Genomic DNA, 20,896 nt, shown 5'->3' with positions numbered 1-20,896 from the left:
TGCCAGAACCCAAGATTGGGAAGCCTGACGTGGGGCTCAGAACCTTCAATCCAGTGGGTGGACTTCTGTGGTAAAATTGTCCTCCAGTTTGTGAGTCACCCACCCAGCAGTTATGGGATTTGATTTTATTGTGATTGCACCCTTCCTACCATCTCATTGTGGCTTCTCCTTTGTCTTTGGATGTGGGGTATCTTTTGTGGTGAGTTCCAGTGTCTTCCTGTAGATGATTGTTCAGCAGTTAGTTGTGATTTCACTGCTCTCGCAAGAGGGACTGAGAGCACGTCCTTCTACTCCACCATCTTGAACCAGTTTCCTGGCTTTCTTTTAATCTGTTGAACATGGCAAAGTTATTCCTCCCTCGAGTTGTAGTAATTACTCTTCTCTAGGCTTGGAATGCTTTTCTTGTGTGATTCACTCTCATCTTGCAACTCCTGGCTGAAATGTCTCAGCTCAAAGAGAGGCCTTTCCTGACCACCCTAGTTGAGGCCAGGGTCTGCGATGGGGGGGAGATAGTGGCAAGTGAGTGCCAGTGCAGAGGCAGGAATTTGAACGAAGCCTGGATCAGACCCACTTGCTTTTCTTGGAGAGCCTCCCAAAGAGGCAGGAGGCAACTGGGATGCCCCCTGGGGACATAGATGTTGGTGGCAGGCATTTTGGGGAGTTTGTCCTACAACAAGGACACTGGTGCTGGCAAGTGCCACTTTGGGCTCCTCCTTCTAGCCTATTAGCACCAGGGGCTTACCTGCCCACCAGTGGTCTGGCACCAGCCTTGGATCCCCTGGACTATACAGCTAGACTCGCCAGAACCTGGCTCTGTCCACCATGGGCCAGCAACCGCCACATGGGTCAGGGCCAGGCAGCCAGCCAGGCCAGAGGCCAGTCCCACCTATGAGCACACCCACAATAGTCAGCCCTGCCACAACAGAAGGGCCCACACAGCCCACGTAGGGGGAACTTCTAGAGTATATAGCTCTGGTGACCAGAGAGCAGTGTGCTGCTGGGCCCCATAGGACGTCTCCTACATAAGGCTACCAATCCGAGATGGGGAAACATAACTGACCTACTTAATATGTAGAAATAAAAATAGAGAATGAGGCAAAATGAGAAGACCTAGGAATACGTTCCAATGAAAGAACAAGACAAAACCTCAAAAGAACTAAACAAAGTGGAGATAAGCAGTCTACTCAGTAGACTTCAAGGTAACAATCATAAAGATGGTTGAACTCAAGAGAAGAATGAATGAATATAGTGAGGAGTTTGACAAAGAGTTGGAAAATATAAAGAAGACCCAAAGAGAACCAAAGAATACAATAACTGAATTAAACAAAACACAAAAACTAAAAGAAATCAACAGTGGATTAGACGATACAGAGGAACAGATCAGAGAACTGGAAGACAGAGTAGTGGAAATTGCCCAAGCTGAACAGAAAAAAGAAAAGTAACTTAAGAAAATGAGGATAGTTTAAGAGACCTCTGGAATGACACTAAGTGTACTAACATTCACGTTATTGGGGTCCCAGGAGGAGAAGAGAGAGAAAAGAGGGCAAAGAATTTATTTGAAGAAATAGTAGCTGAAAACTTTCCTAACCTGGGAAAGGAAAGAGACATCCAAGTTCAGGAAGGACAGGGTCCCAAACAAGATGAGCCCAAAGGTCCACATCAGGACACTTTATAATTCAAATGGCAAAAATTAAAGAGAAAGAATTTTAAAAGCAGCAAGCGAAAAGCAACTAGTTTCATACAAGGGGACTCCCGTGAGACTTTCAGCTGACTTTTCAGTAGAAGCTTTTCAGGCCAGAGGGTGTAGCATGATATATTCAAAGTGATAAAAGGAAAGAACCTACAACCATAGTCTACCCAGCAGGCCTATCTTACTGATTTGAAGGAGAGATCAAGAATTTTATGGACAAACAAAAGCTAAAAGAGTTCAGCACAACTAAACTGGCATTACAGGACATGTTAAGAGACTTCTTTAAGTGGAAAGGAAAAGACCATGATTAGAAACATGAAAATTACGAAAGGAAAAATCTCACTGGTAAAGGCAAACATACAGTAAAGGTGGTAGATCAACCACTTATAAAGCTAGTAGGAAGTTTAAAAGACAAAAGTAGTAAAATAACCTATATTCACAATAAGTAGTTAAGGGATACACAGAACAAAAAGATGTAGAATATGATGTCAAAAACATTAAACGTTGGGGGAGGTTAAAAAATGCACAATGTAGTGTTGGCAAAAGAACAGATAAATAGAGCATGGAACAGAATAGGAGTTCAGAGTCCAGAGACAGAGCCATGTATATATGGGAATTTAATATACAATACAGCACCACAAATCAGTGGAGAATAGATGGACTATTCAGTAGAAGATGCTGGGGAAATTGGCTCACTGTATCCCTACTTAATACTCTGTACAAAATAGACTAGATATACAAATAAATCCAGTAAGTTAATAGAAGGATATATAGAAAAATATGTTTGTGTCCTACAGGCAAGGGAAAGATTTTTTTAATAAAGACTTCAAAAGTTCAAATAATAATAGCTAATACTTATCTAGCACAGGAACCCTGATGGACAAAGGAGAAGGTGGGCCTCTCCTTTTAGGGGTTTGCTTGTCTCAGTGAAGTTTACTCAGAGCTGTTTACTCAGCTCTACTCAGAGCTGTTTCTAAGTAGTGGAGCGGAGAGAAGCCCCTTCAGTTCCCTACTCTGGTGCGGGGAAGTGTGGCATATATAGGAGTAGATTGCAATGAACAGTGGTCATCAGGCTTTCCTTGCCCACTGATAACTATGTGGACTTGCATGGTCCACCACCTATTGTTCCAGAACCTAGGGTTTGCCCATTTTCCTTAATTTTCACAACCTCAAAAACTGAAGCTTGTGTTAGAGTACACTCCCGGAGTTTTCCTTAAAAGCCCCAGAGAGCAGCTCAGCCTGACTTTGGAAGAGCAGGGACGGAAGCACAGGCAATAAAGAAAACTTCTCATTACCCATCTCTGGGGGCTTCCGAAAATGATTGTCTTCGCTTGACCTCAAGGTCAAGACAACCAGTTTTATTGTGTTCACTGTCTCGGAGGACAAGCTTTAGCGAGCGCCTTGTTTGCTTCTTATAGTATTAAAATAGACAACGAAATTGGCTTCTCAGAAGATCATTTCACAAAGTCCCTGTTGCTCTGTGGGGAATATTTGTTTCCTCATTTATATTCATGTTTCTAAAAGACAAGTAGACCTTGAATGAAATTTCAGGCGACAGTAAATTATAAATAATGTGTCCATATTTTTTTTTCTCTTCCATACTACTTGTATTTAATTCCCCCCAGAGTCTTGTGCAAACACCAGAGACAAGAGGACAGGAAGCTATTAACATGATGGAAAAAATGAAATGGGCTTATGTTATATGGCAGGAATGCAACAAGGGGAGACATCTTGATCAAAGGAGTTTTTTGAGGTTTTGTGGGAGCCAGTTCTTCCCTTTTGTCTCTCTCTCTTTTATTTTTATTTTATTTTTTGTAACATCTCAGCTTTTTTCTAGACCCTTAAGTAGGCATCTACTTGAAATGAGTCTCTTTACTTGGCCCACCCAGGACAAGATGAGGGCTTGTCAATGGATGGAGGCCACTTTGGGGTCCAGCTTTAAGCTCTTTTGTTCCCAAAGACACAACATAAAAAATGCTTAGAAAGATCAGCTGAGATCAGCCTGTCCTAAGAATAGGATGCTGATGAGTGGAAAGCTCAGGTACTGTCAGTGAAGTCAGAAAGGATGCCAGTTATTAGAATGAAATTAGCCTCTAAATCCATCAGCCCTGGTTTGCCATAACAGAGGATGCTCTGGTGTTCCTCAGCCCTCTTGCCCAGCAGGAGTGATTGCAGGCCAGCAGGCCTCCAATCTTTCGAGTAAGGGAAGATACTCTGCTCTTTGTTTTTGTTTCTTTCTCTTTTCCTCTCTCTCTCTCTCTTCTAAGCAAGTGACAGGATCCTGCAGATGGAGCTTGCAGGGTACACTGTGTGGCTTCAGAGGTGCGAAGGGAATAAGCGCTGGTCCTGATGGAGGGGCAGGAAGAGGATGGTTTGGGATGTGCTGAGTGTTGGGGGTGTTCAGAGAAGAGCAGAATCAGACCTGAGGCACTGCTGCCCCAACCTCTCTTCCCAGAGGAAGCCCACTCTCAGGGCATCTCAGGAGATATACGGGCAGACAGGGGAGTTCTGGGATGAGAAGCACCTGGGCGCCCAGGTGCTAGAGGCCTCTCTTTACCCAGACTCCTTGTAAAGGAGTCTAGCTCATGCCACCTATCAAGTAAACCCTAATCCTCTTCTTGAGGACATCTCCACCCCCATACTTAGGAAGTTGGTACCCTTGTACTCTCTTCTTCTTTAATAAAATTTGCTTTTTTGGTGGGGCAATTGGAGGATAGGGGTAGAAAAGGGGGAGGGCGTGGCACAGGCAATGAGGACTCATTAATATTGACACGCAAATGACTCTGTAGGCTTTGTGTAATTTATTCAGGGAAATTTGCATGTGGGGTGGCAGAAAGAGCCTGCAATCAGAGGGACGCTGGGCATCGTACTCTGCAGGCAGTAGCTTTTTGCCTGTGTCTTCCCTTTGAAGGATACTGAGAATCCTCTCCTCCTAGAGCTTTCTTTAACCAGAAACCCCTCTTCTGTGCTCTGCAGCTGGGATTTAACTATTCCACTCAACCACCATTTATTATGTCTGCTGTGTGCCAGGCTTTGTGCAAGGTGATGTCACATGCATTACTTCTGTCCATGAACTTTTCATTCTGTAACTGGTCAGTTCAGGGGGTTCTGATAAATCTCCAAGACAAAGCCAGCAGGGTTTGGTATGCATCAGTGATTGAGATTTAAAGTTGAGCTTTGCAGTAAAACTCTGTGAAAACTTCTAAACGTGGACCCATCTTTGCCATGTACCACTGTAGTTGTAGTAGCAAGTCCTTCCCCAAACTGCTTGGAGCAACTCAGGCAGTAACTTACATTGAGGGTACAGGCAAGTGGGCTCTTCAGTGTTCTCCTTTCCAAGGGGTATTGGTCATGCTGCAGTCGCCCAGTGTCAGCTGAAGTCTCATACAAACAAACGAAGAAATACCTAAATACATCCTGATGGTCCCCCTGTGCTGTCCTCCGAACAAAGCCACTCCCCTGGGCTCTTCCCCAAATTTCCACGAATTGTCAACCCTCTGTTTATTGGATCTTGCTGGGCCCCCAGCTGGATTTGGGATTCTAACTATTGCACACCCGCTGGAGGCAGCTTCGTCTAAGAGAGGCCAGCGGTGGGCACAGAAGCTGGCATATTTTACAGCCCAGGCAGACCTGGAGCAAGGCACAGCTGCAAGATACTGCAGAAACCTCAGGCATATTGCTGTCCTGCTCACAACTACTAGCTGTGGCGTTACCAGGATGGGAATTGAAAGCTCATACTACACTGAGCAAGCCTTGAAACCCATGCATTTTTGGAATGAAATGATTAGTTTAGACCTAATAAATATGCAGATCAGGGGCTCTGTTTATGTTTCTGTCATCTGTATTTGTTTTAGGGGAAGGAAAATTTTAATTCAGTGAAAAAGCTCCAATCCATGCGTCTTAGAGTGTTGGCTTAGGAAAGGAAAGCCTAGAGGACCCTTTAATTAACCTGTGAATGTGCAGGGAAGAGCTTGACCAAGAAGAGGGTGATGCCTTGGTTCTGAGATAAGATACCCCTAGAAAGGTCATGGAGTGTGAGCGTAACCGACTTCAGCCCATAAAAGAGATCAAGTGTCCTCCAAATTCCACTTGTCAAGGACCCGTCTTGGATTCATTTCTTAGTTGTGTGAGCAAGGTTTATTTTTATTTTTTAATTAAAAATTATTTTTCTGATTAATGTGCTCATTGTCGACACTTTGCAAGATATTGAAAAGTATAAAACAGAAAGAAAAAGGGGACTCATTCATAATCTCGCTACCCTGAAGAATCACTAGCGATGTTTTCATGTATGTGATCCAGTGTCCTGCTTTGTTATTCAGAACAAGTCTCGTCGGGGAGGCACCTGGGTAGGGATGGGGGAATTTCTGTCACTTCTCTCTGGTGATGGGAGGATGGGCTCTGGGGTGTGGACAGCAATCCAATCACCCTGGTGCTCTAAGACGGCAGGCAGAAGTGTGTCTAGGGATAAGGAACTTGCCTACACTTGCCCCACACTGTGTAGAGCCAACCCCCTCCGAACATGGGAGGGGGAGAGAATTCAAGGTCTGGACTGGGCAGTTCCACATTACAGACTGTAGAGAGGTACCATGGGAAGTGTTAGAAAGGGTTGTTAACAGCACAGACCCCAGAGGCAGAACAACTGGGGGTCAATCCCAGGTCTCCTACTTGAGAGCTATGGGATCTTAGGTGAGTTACCTCACCTCTCTGTGGCCCAATTTCCTCATCTGTAAATAAGGATACTAGAACATACCTCACAGGCTATCATGAGAATTAAATAGTACACGTAATGCAGTTAGAACAGCAGTGCCTGTCAGATAGCTCTCAAAGGTCAGGTGTTAGTTTATTTCCTGTTATACACATTAGGACAACCTTATCCCTTAAGGGCATTTCCAGTATCTTCTGCTGATACTTAAATGAGGGAAGGCAGGAAGAATGCTGGATTTAGAAGGAGAAGACCTTGGTTCAAGTTCTGACCCAGCCACTTACTACCATGTAAGTTATTTGATCTCCATGCATCTGAGTTTCATCATCTGAGATGAAATGGGGATAATAAGGCCCTTCTCACCAGTTGTTATAAGGATGAGTTGAGACCACAGAAATGCAAAAGTGCTTTGTGTGTGGAGAAGAGCCACAGTTTTAATATTGGGGCTTTACTCCTGTGACTTTTCCTAGGTGAACCTGATTACAGGCAGCAGAGGAAGGAAGGAGGGAAGGACAAACTGTGCTGGAAAGACCCTTGCAGAAAATCTAAACAGGAGCCTGCTCTCTTACTTGGTGCATTTAGTTGGTGCAGGTGGACCAGGACTTTGCACTGCTGGCTCCTGTGGTTGCCTTGGTAGGGAGAGGCTCCTGGCAGGGCCTTGGAAGGCAGGAGTGGAGGGAATAATTATTTTCCTTTGCCGGAAGAGGCAGTTGAGTTTCTCTGATGGGCTCCTCCCTGGCCAAGTCTCAGCAGAGGCAGCCGAGGAGCCAGACGCCACCCAGGGGAGGAGAAGGCATCAGGGCAGCAGGAAATCTCTCACCTGTGGTGAAGGCGGTGGAGGTGATGCTGCTCCGCTCGGTGTCCTGGGCCGCCTGCAGGAGCACCGTGTAGTCTGTGCTCTCAGACAGGCCCTCTAGTCGGATCCACGTGTCCTCCGCATCCACAATCAGCTCCTGTGGGATAAGCGGAGGAGGGAGGTGGAAAGGGGTGAGCAGAGGGGTCACCATGGAGGGCAGTGGAGAAGGGAAGTTCAGACCCCAAGGTCGGTATTGCAGTGGCCATTTTTATCCTCTCCATCCCACATTATGTAAGAAGGAAACCGTTCCAATAAGCAGGGAAAACAGCTCCTATGTGAGACTGAGGCCAGCTCCTATCTCACGGATGCACATTGGGAGAAACTTAGGCCCGGCATTATTGAACCCAGTGGTTTTCGGATTGCACAGGGCCTCCTGGAGCCCTGAGATGCAGGAACCTAGGCTTCCCTCTTCCACATCCAACAGTCTAGCTCTATTCTCTGTATTTGGCTTCTGAATATGATTTCACTTTTAAAAAGGATTCCACTGTTAACAAAAATTTGACAACCAGTGCTCTAGGTGAACTGTTTCAACTGGTCACCTAAAACCGAAATTTGTCATCTCTACTGCGGGCTATATAGATGTAGCCTTTATCATGCTTATCTAGAGGCATAGGAAACTGTCTAGTTTGGTATCCAGCTCATGGTTGCTTGGCCCGTTCCAGTACTGTGTCCTTATATTGCCTTGGAAGCTGGTGCGTCATCATATCGGTCGCATCACCACAACTAAGTGAAGTTGCAGGGTAGATGCCCCCATTACCTAGAGAAGAAACGGAGGCTCAGAGAGGTTGAGTGCTTTGCCTCAACTTGTGTGGAGAGTAGTAGTGGAGGCAAGACTAGCACCCAGATCGCTGGCTTGCAGATGAGGGCTCTTTCCTCAACAGCACGCTGGGTATCTGTAGTGGCAAACCTAGCTTGTTCCCTTGCGGATTGCTGGACAGCAACGGTCTTTCCCCTTTCCAGAAAAAATCTCACCTTGCGGCTTCCATCGGTGGATTTGTAGGTCAAGATGTAATTCTCAGTCTCTGCTCTGGGAGGCTGCCAGGAGATCAGGGCACTTTGTCTGGTGACTTCACTTGCTGTCAGATTGGCAGGAGCGTCCAGGACTGAAGAGGGGAGAAAATGCCAGTAGTGGAGGAGAAAATGCCAGTAGTGCCTGCCTGTCTATCTCCTTTCTCTTTGATTCCAGGCATGTAGATCAGTCTGTCTACCTGTGTGGTCTCTGGGCTGCTCACATGCTAACCCCAGTTCTAACTTGGACAGGAGCCTAAAGGGCACTCCTGGGTCAGAAGGTAATCGTCGTGTCATGATCATTCCTGCAGCTATTCCCCCTTCCCTCACCTGACCCTCCGGGCCTAGATGTGATATCTTCCGATCTGACCCTCTAGGTCTGAAATCATGACCTTATTAAACCTGCATGTCTGTGAGCTCACTCTTGAACATATAACATTCCCACATCTATACCTTTGTCTACTGTTCTCCTTGCCATGACCGTACCCAGCAACTCCCTCCCCAATATTAAGCTCTTTAATATCTATCAGATTTTTCCGGGCCAGATGCATTCTCAGTACTGGCCTCTGTTGGCCTGGTTGTACTGCTGTCAGCCAGACCCAGGAAGAGAGCTGCAACTCACTTTCACTGGCATTTGGGCAGCAGTTAAGTAAAATAAGGATAGCTCACAGCTGCATTGTCCAAAACCTATAGACTATAATCTAGTTGAGCACATGGAAACTGATCATTTTCAGGATCAATAAAAGCCTCTCAGGATACTAGATATGTAGCTGACCATGTACTCACGGGTAGAGAAGTTGGTGCTGATTGTGCCACTGGTGAGAGGCCCACTGGCGGCATACATAGTGACGGTATAGTGGGTCCTAGGAAGCAGGTCAACAAGCTGGAATTCCTCACGGTCTCCATCAACCAGGATGGTCTCTCCAGCAACTGCAATCAGATGGTTATGGATAAGGAATGAATAAGGCTCTTCAACTTAGGAAAGACCTATCAAATCCAAAGGCATTTCATAAAGATGCAATATTAGAGAATTTTGGAAAAAATCTTTTCGAGGTTACTGAGCTTAGCATTTTATTCCATACAAAGCTCCCCTCTCTTCTTGTTTTGCATCTTAATTGAGAAATTATTTGGAGGCCAAATTGTCTTTTGTATAACTTCTACTCGGGTCTCTGGAGTTACAAGGATAAGCCAAATCCTTTGTCTACCTGCCCCCCACCCTTCCTAGTCAAGTCTTCTCTCTTCTACACTGAGAAAATTCAGCCCCCAGTCCCCATTATATGTATGTGATGATTCTAAAACTGTCACAATCCTGGCTACCTTTCTCTAAACGAGTAGCAGTCTATCAGTGTCCCTGCTGAAATACAAAACTCAGAAGAGAATTGAAAACAATCATTGAGATTGTTTCATTACAATACATTGTAACGTCAGTACATTGTCAGTTTTCATTGTACTGACAATGAAAGAAACAGGGTCAGTCTCTGCTTCTATTTGTGCCAATTATGTATATTAATCCATAGGTTTTGAGACAGTCATGGGATATTGTTATAGGTTTTGAGACAGTCATGGGATATTGTTATCACATGCTGAGATGATTATTCATCAGAGATCTTGTTTATAACCCACTCCCCAGCCTTACCTTGTATAGTTGGTTTTAGTTGATTTTTTGCACCCATGGGAAGAGCTTTGCATTCATTTCTGCTGCATTTTGCCTTGTTGACTGAGTTTTGGGCCACTGTTTCAGTTTATTAAAATATATGTGAATTTGACTTCTATTGATCACAGTTTTGCCTTTTGGAAGAGCTCACATAACGGCTCTATTTCTTTAATATCTTCCTTTGCATATGCTGCCAACTGTCAGCTCCCCGGCCGCATCAACTACAACACTTCCTCAAACTCCCCACTCTCTCCCTCCATACAGGGTACTGTTTTTCTTGGAACGCCCCTTCTTCTCCTATTCTCTTTGTCTTTAACTTTATCTAAGATCTGCCTTCTTTCTTCCCCTCAACACCTTCACCCCAAATCACAGTGGCCCATCAGAGGTGGCACACTGGTGTTTTGTGCTTGCCCAAATCATGACATTGCCCACGTTGGGTTGTAACTCTTTACTTGTCTGCATCATCACCAGAAGTGAGTTCTGCAAAGACAAGAACTCATATTTGGTCTCTGAATCATTATAGCCTTAGAGAGTGCATGGCACATGGGAGGGCAGCAAAAGTAGTTGTTGAATGAATGGAAATTAATGGCTATGATGGAGCTCTGTGCTTCGTATCTGTGAGCAGGTGAATATGACTGCCTTAGGGGAATAATGGAGATAGTGTTGAAACTAAGGCTTAAAGGATGGGTTTACTAGGCAGATAAGTAGGGAGAGCATTTCCTGGTAGAGGCAAGAGCATGTGCACGGTGGTTTGAGAAGGCAGGTGAGAATTAAGAAATGCAGGGTCATAATGTGCAAGGAGGAGTGGTAGGGATTGAAGCGGCTTTTGCATGCACACAGGGAGGTTAGGATGTATCCATAGTAATGATATTCATTTTCTGAATTTCAATCATTCAATCAGCTACGTAACTCCAAATGCGGTCCACCATGTGTTTTTCCATCTAAGTGGTGAGTGGGTCTTTTTAATGCCTTGCTGAGATACTAATGTGCTCTCAGACTTGCCAATTAAAAAAAAGGACATAAAGTGGTTTTGGTGAAACCATACTTAGTGAACCTGTGCTGGTATGTAGTAATCACTGATTCCCTTCCAGCTTATTTAATAGTCTGTTTTGGTTTTTACTTCCCCAAGCTTTGAAAATCAGTTTACTTTTCAGCTCACAGAATTGACTTAATCTGTCATTTTTGAAAATTAAGACATCTGCCTGCCTTCTCTTTTCTGGTATCTTTGTTCTCTGGATTCCTGCCTATAACCCACAATATTCTGTGAGCACATGTATAATTTAGGCAGGGAAATAATTTTCCTTGGCTTCGGAACTTGAATTACTCAACATTATTTTGCTTTGTGCTTCTCTGTTCAACTTCAAATAGTGTTAATGTGAACAAGTAAGGTGAAGAAGACGTTGCAACTCAAGATTTCATGTTGGCTCAACCTTTTGGGATGGATATGAGTAGAGAAGATCAAAGCAACAGAAGAGCTTAGTAGTTCTGAATCCTTTGTCACCTGTTACCACGGCTGGTCCTTTAGTGTTTTGTTCGCTCTTTAAATATCTAGAAAAGTCAGCTTTCTTGCCTGCAGCATTTTGGGGCAAGTTCTGAGTTTTGTCTTCCAAGTGCTGTTTCTGTTTTTGTTTTCCTCATGGTTACATACCCTTCTTATACCTTTTAGATTCGGCTTTCTCAATTCTCATAGTTGATACAGTTCACAGAGTTTGGGGGCTATCTTGAGGGCTTTATGGTGAAATTAAAGCAGGAAAATTTCCAGTTTTCTCTCAGATGGATAAAATGTTTTGGTTTTTTTTACTTTCACACTAGCCTTCAGCCCCAATCCCCGCCGTTCCCCCCTGATGCCTAGAACTGCAGACACCCACCTGCAAAGTGTGTGAGAACAATGACGTAGTTCTCCACTTCACTCACTGGTGCCTTCCACTGCAGCAGAGCTTCTGTTGGAGTGATGTTGGTAGCAGTCAGATCCACAGGATTGTCCATGGCTGAAACAGTACAGGAAAATATCAGGTAAAGGTAAGAGGAACTGCAGGATGGAAGAGCAGAGAATCGTCTCCTATAGTTTCACCCAGGATGCATGTCTGCTGCTGCACTATACAAAATAATGAAGTGAGTGAGGACCTCTTTCCTTTCTCCCCTTCTGATTCCATCAGCCCCTTCCCCTTCTCCCATTCCTCCTTCCTCTCAAGCACCCCATGCTCCCCTAATTGCCCTCAGATCTTCCTTTTTAATTCATTCATTAACTTCTTATGTGCAGAGGGCTGTCAGGTGTTACGGGGGTGTCCAAGGTATGGATGTTGTGTTTTAGATATTTAAACCTAGATGGAGAAACTAAGAACATGCTATAGAAACTATTATATTTCTAGTTAATGAGCTAATATGCTTCCCAGGCTCTTTGTTCTTTGATAAATACAAGGGGCATGCCTTGTGGAACAGTCTCTGTTGATGAACGTCAGGAAGTATGGTGGGAGTTCCATGAAGTCAGGGAGTAACCCCAGCACCTGGAACTTAGAAGTTACTCAGTAAATACTTGTGGGATGAAGAATGGGACTCAGGTTGCCTTTAAAGTCAGATCTGATGACTGAATTCTTGCTTTGCTACTTACGAGGCTGACTCTGTACTGAGTCCTGGGGATCCTTTTTGTGGCATAGAAAGTCAAGGGACTTGGTCCAGGCTTAAAGCCAGGAGTGCCTGTTGAGGAACAGAGGTTGCTCATCATAGCACCATGTTCTTATTCTCACTTGCCTATGCTCCATGCATTTGTTTCCTTACTGTGCCTCCCTTCCATAAAGTTGGGATTTATCTTAGAAATGCAGGTTATTACAGTAGTTTAGGCATCAGCTCACCCTACGTGTCATGGAATTTACTTTTGGGGACCAAGATATGCTGTTGATCTGGTCCTGTTCTGTGACTGAAGGTTATTGCTTGTCTATGTCTTTTATTTCAAAGAAACAACCATAAAGTGTGTTTACAATTTTAACATCTGAATTGTATCCACAATCTGTGCCTTGAACAAGGTCTTCGAATGTAACCTTATTGAAAAGAAACAAAGAAGAAAAGTCTTATGAGACTACAATTAGCTTGACCTCTCTGAGATTGACCATGAGACTCCGAGGAGTACTCATTGCCAAAAGTTATAAAATCATAGGCATCATGTTAAAACAACAAAATAAGACATTTCTGTGAGTAATCTGGTTATTGGGAGTTGCCAAAATAGCTCTGCCTAAACTTGAAGGAGGACAGTTTGGGTTGGTGCACTACTGAATACCTGCGTTAGAGAGACTTGCTTATGACCAAGAACCCAAGGAATGAGTTTCTGACCTGAATTGTTGTTCTCCTTTACTTCCGGGGTAGGAGGCTCTTGAAGTCCATTTTATTGTCCTCACTGAGAAAAATCCTAATTTCTTTAACATGATTTCTAAGACTTTAAGGAAAGTATGGGGAGTGGGGAGGGGCTTCTTTTTACTCATTGGAGATCACTTCAGGTCAATATCAGTTGATACTTTAATGGTCATAGATAACTTGATAGAAAGGGTAAGATTAAACTAAAAACATGGCTGCATTATCTGTAGTCATAGGCATGGAAGGAGATTAGGGAAGATTAGAACATCCTGTGGTATCTTTAAATGAATAATTTTTTGAGTTTCTGAAGGAATGTTTCTTTGGTCATGACCATAGGGATGTTCTTTCTGGGCTAGTGAGTGTATCTACAGAAGCAGTGAGGAATTCCAAGTTGCCCTCGTTCAGAAAATATGATTCTCTGAGGGAAGTAAGCAGCCTCAGGAAATCCAGGTGTTCTCCTCATGAGGCAAGCTGGATGTTTTCCTGTGTGCTACAGGAACGATAGCCTCACGGAGAGTTAGGTCTGGGGTTGCAACAGGAAACTTTGGCTGTTCCCCCTTGTGTCTTCTACAGCAAATCTTTCCTAGTTTTGCATGATGGGCTGGCTGAGGGGTCAGAGAAGGAGAGCAGGGGAGCTGCTGCCAGAGCCCTGTCCTCTGGCCCATCATTTTTCTACAGAAAAGCACCTCCTTCCTTCTCCCTGGAGCATAAAGCAAGAACAAGTGCAGCTACTTGGTGGTTTCTGGTCACATAGGATGAGGAGTTTCATGACCCCAAGGGTCATTACTGGAATAACAGCCCCCTTTTGTTTTTCTCTCTAAGGTAAAGTTTCCTTGTCTGAGTCTTTTTAACAATTAGACGGGATGAATCAGATGTCCGTTCTGGAATTCATTCTGTCATGAGTCTTTGGAAGGTTCCTTTTCATACTGGAAGTTCCATGAAAATGTCTGACCTAAACCAATAAGACTCTTAGAAGGTGTCTCTCTAAACTGCTGGTGTTACAGAGGAGGTCAAAGGGGAGACCATTGCAAATTGTTTTACATAACAATGTGAGTCAGAGGAGCACCCAGGAGAGGAGCCTGGGATCCCAGGATCAGTGTCCTCTGCATTAGCCGGGACAACTTCACTCTTTCCCTCTTTTGTTGGTCGCAGGTCCTCAGCCAGGGTCCCGACTTGGCCCACCACAGGGAGACATGCCCACCTGTGTGCACAAGAGTGCAGATCCGCTCACTCTCCTCCCTGCCCCGCACGCTGTTGAGGCTGATTTCATATTCGGTAGCTGGGTACAGCTTGCTGATGGTGAATTCTGTCACTGTGTTGGGCACCACCGAGCTGTCCAGTCGTCCCACTAAGGAAGAACAGAAGCCACAGGTCAAGTTCAGTGGATCCCGTATATACGCAGCTCCTAATACAGGAGCTCCTGGTGGCACTCTTTCTTTCATGAAGCCAGTATGGGTGCAAGGCTCAGCACCCAGTTGGGGGATGGGGAAGCTGGGAATGTTGGAACTTGAAGAGACCTTGCATGCTGATCCCACCCCCTCATTATATAGGATCCCAGGAGCAAAGGGAAAAAAACCTATTTATTAGGTGGTTTTCTAACAAACTAGTCTTAAAGCAGTATAGAGGGAATGGCAGAAAAGAGTGGTCCATGCAGCCCAGAGAAAGGGTAGTCTGGAAAATTATCCCACCCCCTCACTGGAAGTGATTGTACCCTCTACTTCATTAACAATTCCACATGCACCAGCAAGAACTGTTAGGATGCAGGTGAGGTCTGGGCCAACTTCTTCTGACTCCTAACTTGGCTGGAGTGGCCATAATAGGACCACCGTCACCGTGGTTCCCTCCAAGGCTCCGTCTGGCTCTGTGGTGTCTTTAGGCACCCCCTGGGGTGTTTAGCCTTGGACTTTAATTCTCTCAGAAAAGTGCATGTGACCCTGGCTCTTGGTAGACTCTTTTAGAGTTCTTTGTTTCTCACTACACTGTCTAGATAATGACGACCGATTACCATGGTTCACTCTACTGGTGAAGGGCCTGCTTTTTGAGTGAATGTAATCAAGCCTTTTGTGGGAGGAGTTGGTGGGTTCCGGATTCCTTGGCTGCTCCGCATCTACCCATTCGGATGCAGCATGCTGCAGAGAGGAAGGAAATTGCAGGCAGGAGGGTGATATCCCCTGGGATACGCTAGTTCTCCCATAACAGTCGTCATCCAGCTCCAAATCCCATTCATCTTTGAGAAACCAAGAAACTTTATTACCTTGTGTTGGCCGATATGATACTCGGTAGTAATCAAAAGACGCAACAGGAGGGCTCCAGGAGACCATAACTGAGTCCTTGGTCACATTGCTGATTGTGATGTCTTTGGGGGGATCAATTCCTACAAGGCCCGGGTGGTTATGGGAAAAAGACAGGAAGCACAGCGTGAAAAACAAATTCCTGTTTTTCCTAATGGTGTCCCAGAGGCAGACAAGACCTTACTTCCTACTAGGGCAACCTTAAAACCATGATCAGGCTGAAGTCTCTCTTGAAACCTCATAGGAGTGGCCAGTGTCATGCTCCTGGAGAATATTTTAACAATATGAAGTCAAATTGTCAAGGTCTGTGCCTATGCAGCAACTGTTACCTATATGTAGGCCAACTGGGAAATTTCCTTTAAGTTTGTATGTTTTATTTTGAACTGGCAGTAATGGTCATTCTCTCTGGGGCAGCTTCTCTTGGACAAACCCAACTCTCTCTCTATCTCTGTTAAGCAGCCGCCTTTTGTTCAATTTGGAAAAACTGCTCTTGACCGTAGAGGGATTTCAGAGCACAAGTCCAGAACAAATCCACTTCCCTAAACTGTATTTTATTTATACTATATACTTTGTTTTTTTGACTACTGGAAGATTGCAGGATCAAAACCAGCTGAGTGTTTGATCCACTTGTTCAGTTTATGAATTCTTGTAAGTATGTAGGAAACCACCCAAACACACATGTCCTCACCCACATGCACACTCATATTTGTGATTATAGGTGAGAAGGATGAGATACAAGTGATCCGATTCAGCTGAGAGTACCTGTGTTTTCCAAACAATATGCAGATCACCCCATTCTCCGAGTACCAGGTCCCTGTATGGTTGCATGCTAGTCGCATATGATCCTGAGGAAGCATCATTCACACCAGTGAACTTACTGGGCAGTCAAGAGGTGGCACTCCAGAATAGGAACAGATGTCTCCTCACTGTAGAAGGGTTTCCTCTTGGAGACTAGCTCTCTCCAGGGCTTTCTCCTAAGTTGGTAGTGGGAAGACATCTGGACCAATGCATTAAAGGCCTGGCCTCCTCAAGACATTGAGTCCATCCTACCTTCTAAATGGAAGTTTCCCATCTTATACATTTTGTGCGGCCCTGGAAGAGGTGGCTGTTTCAGAACAACTCATAGACGCTCTCTTGATAAATGAGATGGTCCCTTACTCCTTGGGTGTTTCTCCTTGTAAATTTCATTGCCTTGTTGAAGGCTACTGTGGGAACCCCCCTCACCACCTGCTGTCAAGTCCTCCAGCCTCACCTGTGGTGATGGAGCCCATGATGGGCTCAGAGGTCACTGTGCCGTGGACTGCCACCAAGTTCACAATGTACTCGGTGGCTGGCTGCAGGCCCATCAGGACAGCATGCCTCTTGGTGGCATCCAGAGAGACCTCCATCGTCTCTTCCTCTTCATCCCGGGGGCTGTAGTTCAGAATGAGTCTGTCTGCTGGAGGGGATGGGTCACTCCAGGTGATGTTCACACTGGAGGAGGTCACGTGAGAAAAGTGCAAATGGGAGATGGGGCGGAAGCCTGCAAAGCAGAGGACATGGATGGTTCTGAAATCCACATGAGGTGGTGGGGCCACTGGGATAGAAGAGGCATCTGACTGAAGAGATCTCCTTTCCTTGCAGATAAGGACTACACCTTCACCTGTTGACCCAGAGCTTCCACATTCTCACTCTCCTGTCCTGTCTACTCTCCTTTCTCCAAGCCATACACTGAAAAATGAATGCCCTCAGCAGTATAAAACCAGCATTACCTCTGAGTTATTCATAATACTGATCTAGGATTTAAAACCTCTTTCCTGGAAGGAATTTAACATGATCTCATGGATCCTCAGAATGCCCACTGATTTTGTGCAGGCAGGGAATTATGAACAGAATCAACCACTGTGTGCAGCCTATAGGAAACCAGATACAAAATTTCAGGCGTGCAGGTAGCCTTGTGCATCACCCCCTTCACCTCCAACCATTCCCTCTTGAGGTATTTATTAGTTTCTCCTCTATCTCTTCTTTCTCTACCTACATTCTTCCTTTCTCTAAAGGATATGGGGCATTGGAAGAGTGGGTTGCCTAGATGACCTTCTCACACTAAGATCCGTTGATCCCTGAACCCAGCCGAGATTTCTGCTGTCCTGGTACCTGTGAAGGCATCCACCGTGGACTCCAAGCTCTGCTGCCGACCCCTCTCAGCTGTGATTGAAATGATGTACTCTGCCCCGGGCTCTAGATCTGTCAGTGTGTACGAGGTCCTGTCCTTGGGCACAGTGACTTCGGAGGCGATCCCAGAGGATGGGGTGAATGTGATTCGGTAGTGGTCAATGGGGCCGCTGGCCTTGGTCCAGATGAGGGAGATGGAGGTTTCTGAGGAGGCTGTCACTATGAGGTCTCGAGGACTGTCCAGTTCTGTGGATCAACATAAGTGGCCTATTTTACATAAGTGCCACACGAGGGCCAGTATTTATTGGAATTGGCCCCCCTGTGGATTTCTAAGCTATCAGCGGGTCTGCTGACCATGAAAATTGGCTTGTCACTGCTGACACTTATCTCACACTTTGTTAAGCACCTTTCCTTTGAAAGATGGCCAGGGGCTTGGCATATAGATGAACAATCTGCAGAAAGGCATTAGTAACTCTAACACCACTGGAATACCCCCACCTCTGGGACAGAGCTGGCTGCTGACTTTTAAGCTCTCCGTAATCATTTTCTCCCAGCCTTTCTCAGTAAACCAACCAGGGCAAAACAGGTACCACCATCAAGTAGGGATATGCCATTCCTGGCAACCGTAGCTACCTCTGTTCCTGGTGCCATTTTGACTGACCCGGCCATGGTTGTGCAGGCAACAAGGTCTGAGGACTCCTGGGGACCCATGTCCATGTGGTTCTCTAGAGAGGTGGTCTATGCTGGACAGCCTTGGGACAGGGATTGGTTCAAAATCCCCAGCCCAGCCCAGGCTGCTTGTACTTAAGTTACTAAAGTGACTTTGGAATTTGCCCGGGATTTGGAAGCAACAACTGCTGGATCCAGAATAGCAAGGGTCTCAGTGGACTTCTCCATTGCCCTTAGATTGAATGGGTTGTTTCCATGCCTAGACCTTCAGCCTGTGGCTTTTCTGAGGACTTCTGTCCTACACGGTGAGGAGTCCCACATTCTGCCTGCTGTGGGGTGATCTAGAAGGGAATATGACTTGCTACAACTCCCACTTATTTGGGGTTTTCCACCTCCGTTCTCCACAGCTGTGGGCAGCCCTTCAGACTGTGGGGGACCATGTGCAGATCTGTGGGGAGAGGGTGGGAGTCCATCCTGCACGTCAGATGTCAGAGAGTACGCACAGGGAATCAAAAAGCTGCCGGTAGATGGTGTTCTTTGACGGATAATCATCACCCAGGGACCTGTTCACTAGGAGGCATTGCCTTCTGACCAGTCCTTGCTGGGCTAAGCTTCCATGGCCCCTCAGGCTTGCAGACTGTCCCGGTCTCCTTCCACAGCAATCTTCCTACTCACCAGTCCTGGCATTCATGGTGGCTGGTACGCTTTGCTGTGAGTTCATGATGGCGGATATTCCAATTCCATACTCAGTGCCAGGCACCAGATCTGTTGGTAGATGCAGAAACAGACATTATTCCGTGTGTGTCAGGGATGGGGAAGGCTGGATGGAGGGAAGCAAATGACCTTAGGTTCTTGTTCAGATCTTGTGTTTAATCCTTCCCGAATCCACTCCTATTTTTACCTCTTAGGAAATCCCAATTTCACCACTTAGGAAATCCGTACCAAGTCAACTGGACAAACTGATCAGTGCAGAGCTTCCTTCTTGCTGCTGGTCTCCTCGGGAGGGCAGTGAGGCTGCCCTTGTCAGTGACCTTCAGAACAGTGCTCTGCTGTGGAAGGTCTCCCTGAGGTACTTAGAGTCTCAGGTTGGCTACAACTGGTGAAGGGATTTCTTGCTTACATTGTGAATCGGGGGAGTGTGTAATCGAGAAGGACTGTGTGGACATAAGCCTTTAAAGCATTTCTTGAACGTTGTGGATGAAGACCAAGCTGTACCTTTTATAGACAGGGACTGAGGCCATGTGGGGACGTTTGCATCCTTTCTGGGGAGCAACTGTGGATGGACTGTCTCGTTGAGCACAGGGCTGTCAGGCCTTTAATGTAGGGGCATGCAGAAGCCCTGTTGCTGTGGGCTCCCTACCAAGGGCACTCAAAGCTGTGGATTCAATGTTAGGATGACTTCTGGGGGACCTGAGGAAGCTGGAGAAAATGAAAAACACTGCCCAACTACAGGGGGAAATTCTTTAGCGTTCAGTATAAAGGACCTAGAATTATTTGGGATGTCTCCCTACCCTCTCCCACATTCATTTTCAGATTAACTCGTTTGACTGGTATATTAATTTCCTATTTCTGTTGCAACAAATTACCACAACCCAGTGGCTCAAAACAACACACATCTACTATTTAATAGTTCAGGAGGTCTGAAGTCTGAAATGGTTCAGCAGGGCTGTGTTCCTTCTGGAGGCTCTAGGAAAGAATTTGTTTCTTCGCCTTTGGTAGCTTCTAGAGGTTGCCTGCATCCCTTGGCTTGTGTCCCCATAACCCATCTTCAAAGTCAGCGGTGTAACATTTTCACATCTGTTTTTCTCTCTGAGCTCTGCTTCCGTGGTCCCATCTTCTCCTCCGTCTTATAAGGACCCTGGTGATTACATTGGCCCTACCTGGATAGGGCAGGCTGTTCTCCCCATCTTAAGATCCTTAACCTAATTACATCTGTACTTTCCTTTTTGCCATGTAGGATGACATAGTCACACGTTCCAGGGAGTAGAATGTGGGCATCATTGGGGGCCTTTATTCAGTACCAAACCCGCATCAAACTCACCCTCATTTATTAGGACTGGAGCTGCAGGAATATGCAACAAGATCAGATTATCACCTGTAGGGCCCCTCATTGTCTGCCTGAGTCCCTCTGGGAGGCTCTCTTTGGGGCCCTTTGTGGGCTCGACAGAACCAAGGCCGATGATCATGCTGTTCTGCATTTATATAACATTTGTTCTTTTCAAAATACCTGACTGTATTTTGACTGTTGTTTTCCTCACAACCTTGTGAGGAAAGTGGGTTGGGGATCCCTTTCACCATCTGCATTAATTTCCTGTGGCTGCCATGACAAAGGACGACAAGCTGCGTGGCTTAAAAACAACAGAAATGTATTCTCTTGCAGTTCTGGTGTCTAGAGGGCCAAAATCAAGGTGTTGGTAAGCCCGTGCTCCTTCCAGATACTCTATGGGGGGAATCTTGCCTTGCCTCTTCCTAGCTGCTGGTAGTTGCTGGCAATCCTTGGTATTTCTTGACTTACAGCTGCGTCACTCCA

The 20,896-nt window shown here is 45.6% G+C and overlaps 1 protein-coding gene across 1 annotated transcript in view; it reads right to left on the bottom strand.

Annotated features, from left to right (window-relative positions):
- Nucleotides 1–20,896, bottom strand: part of TNR (tenascin R) — a gene marked incomplete at both ends in the record, with an annotated part of 83,466 nt that overhangs the window by 24,325 nt on the left and 38,245 nt on the right. Inside the window, 9 exons of the mRNA XM_082834436.1 lie at nt 7,213–7,345; nt 8,221–8,351; nt 9,043–9,186; nt 11,779–11,898; nt 14,457–14,603; nt 15,510–15,629; nt 16,799–17,068; nt 17,680–17,943; nt 19,042–19,131. Of these exons, the coding sequence (XP_082690562.1) occupies nt 7,213–7,345; nt 8,221–8,351; nt 9,043–9,186; nt 11,779–11,898; nt 14,457–14,603; nt 15,510–15,629; nt 16,799–17,068; nt 17,680–17,943; nt 19,042–19,131 (1,419 nt within the window). The remainder of the gene's footprint in view (nt 1–7,212; nt 7,346–8,220; nt 8,352–9,042; nt 9,187–11,778; nt 11,899–14,456; nt 14,604–15,509; nt 15,630–16,798; nt 17,069–17,679; nt 17,944–19,041; nt 19,132–20,896) is intronic.

Source organism: Leucopleurus acutus, assembly GCF_964270905.1.
Source record: "Leucopleurus acutus genome assembly, chromosome: 2".
Taxonomy (NCBI): Eukaryota; Metazoa; Chordata; class Mammalia; order Artiodactyla; family Delphinidae; genus Leucopleurus; species Leucopleurus acutus.
Note: the sequence above shows the minus strand (reverse complement) of the source record. Positions and strands in the feature narration are given on the sequence as shown.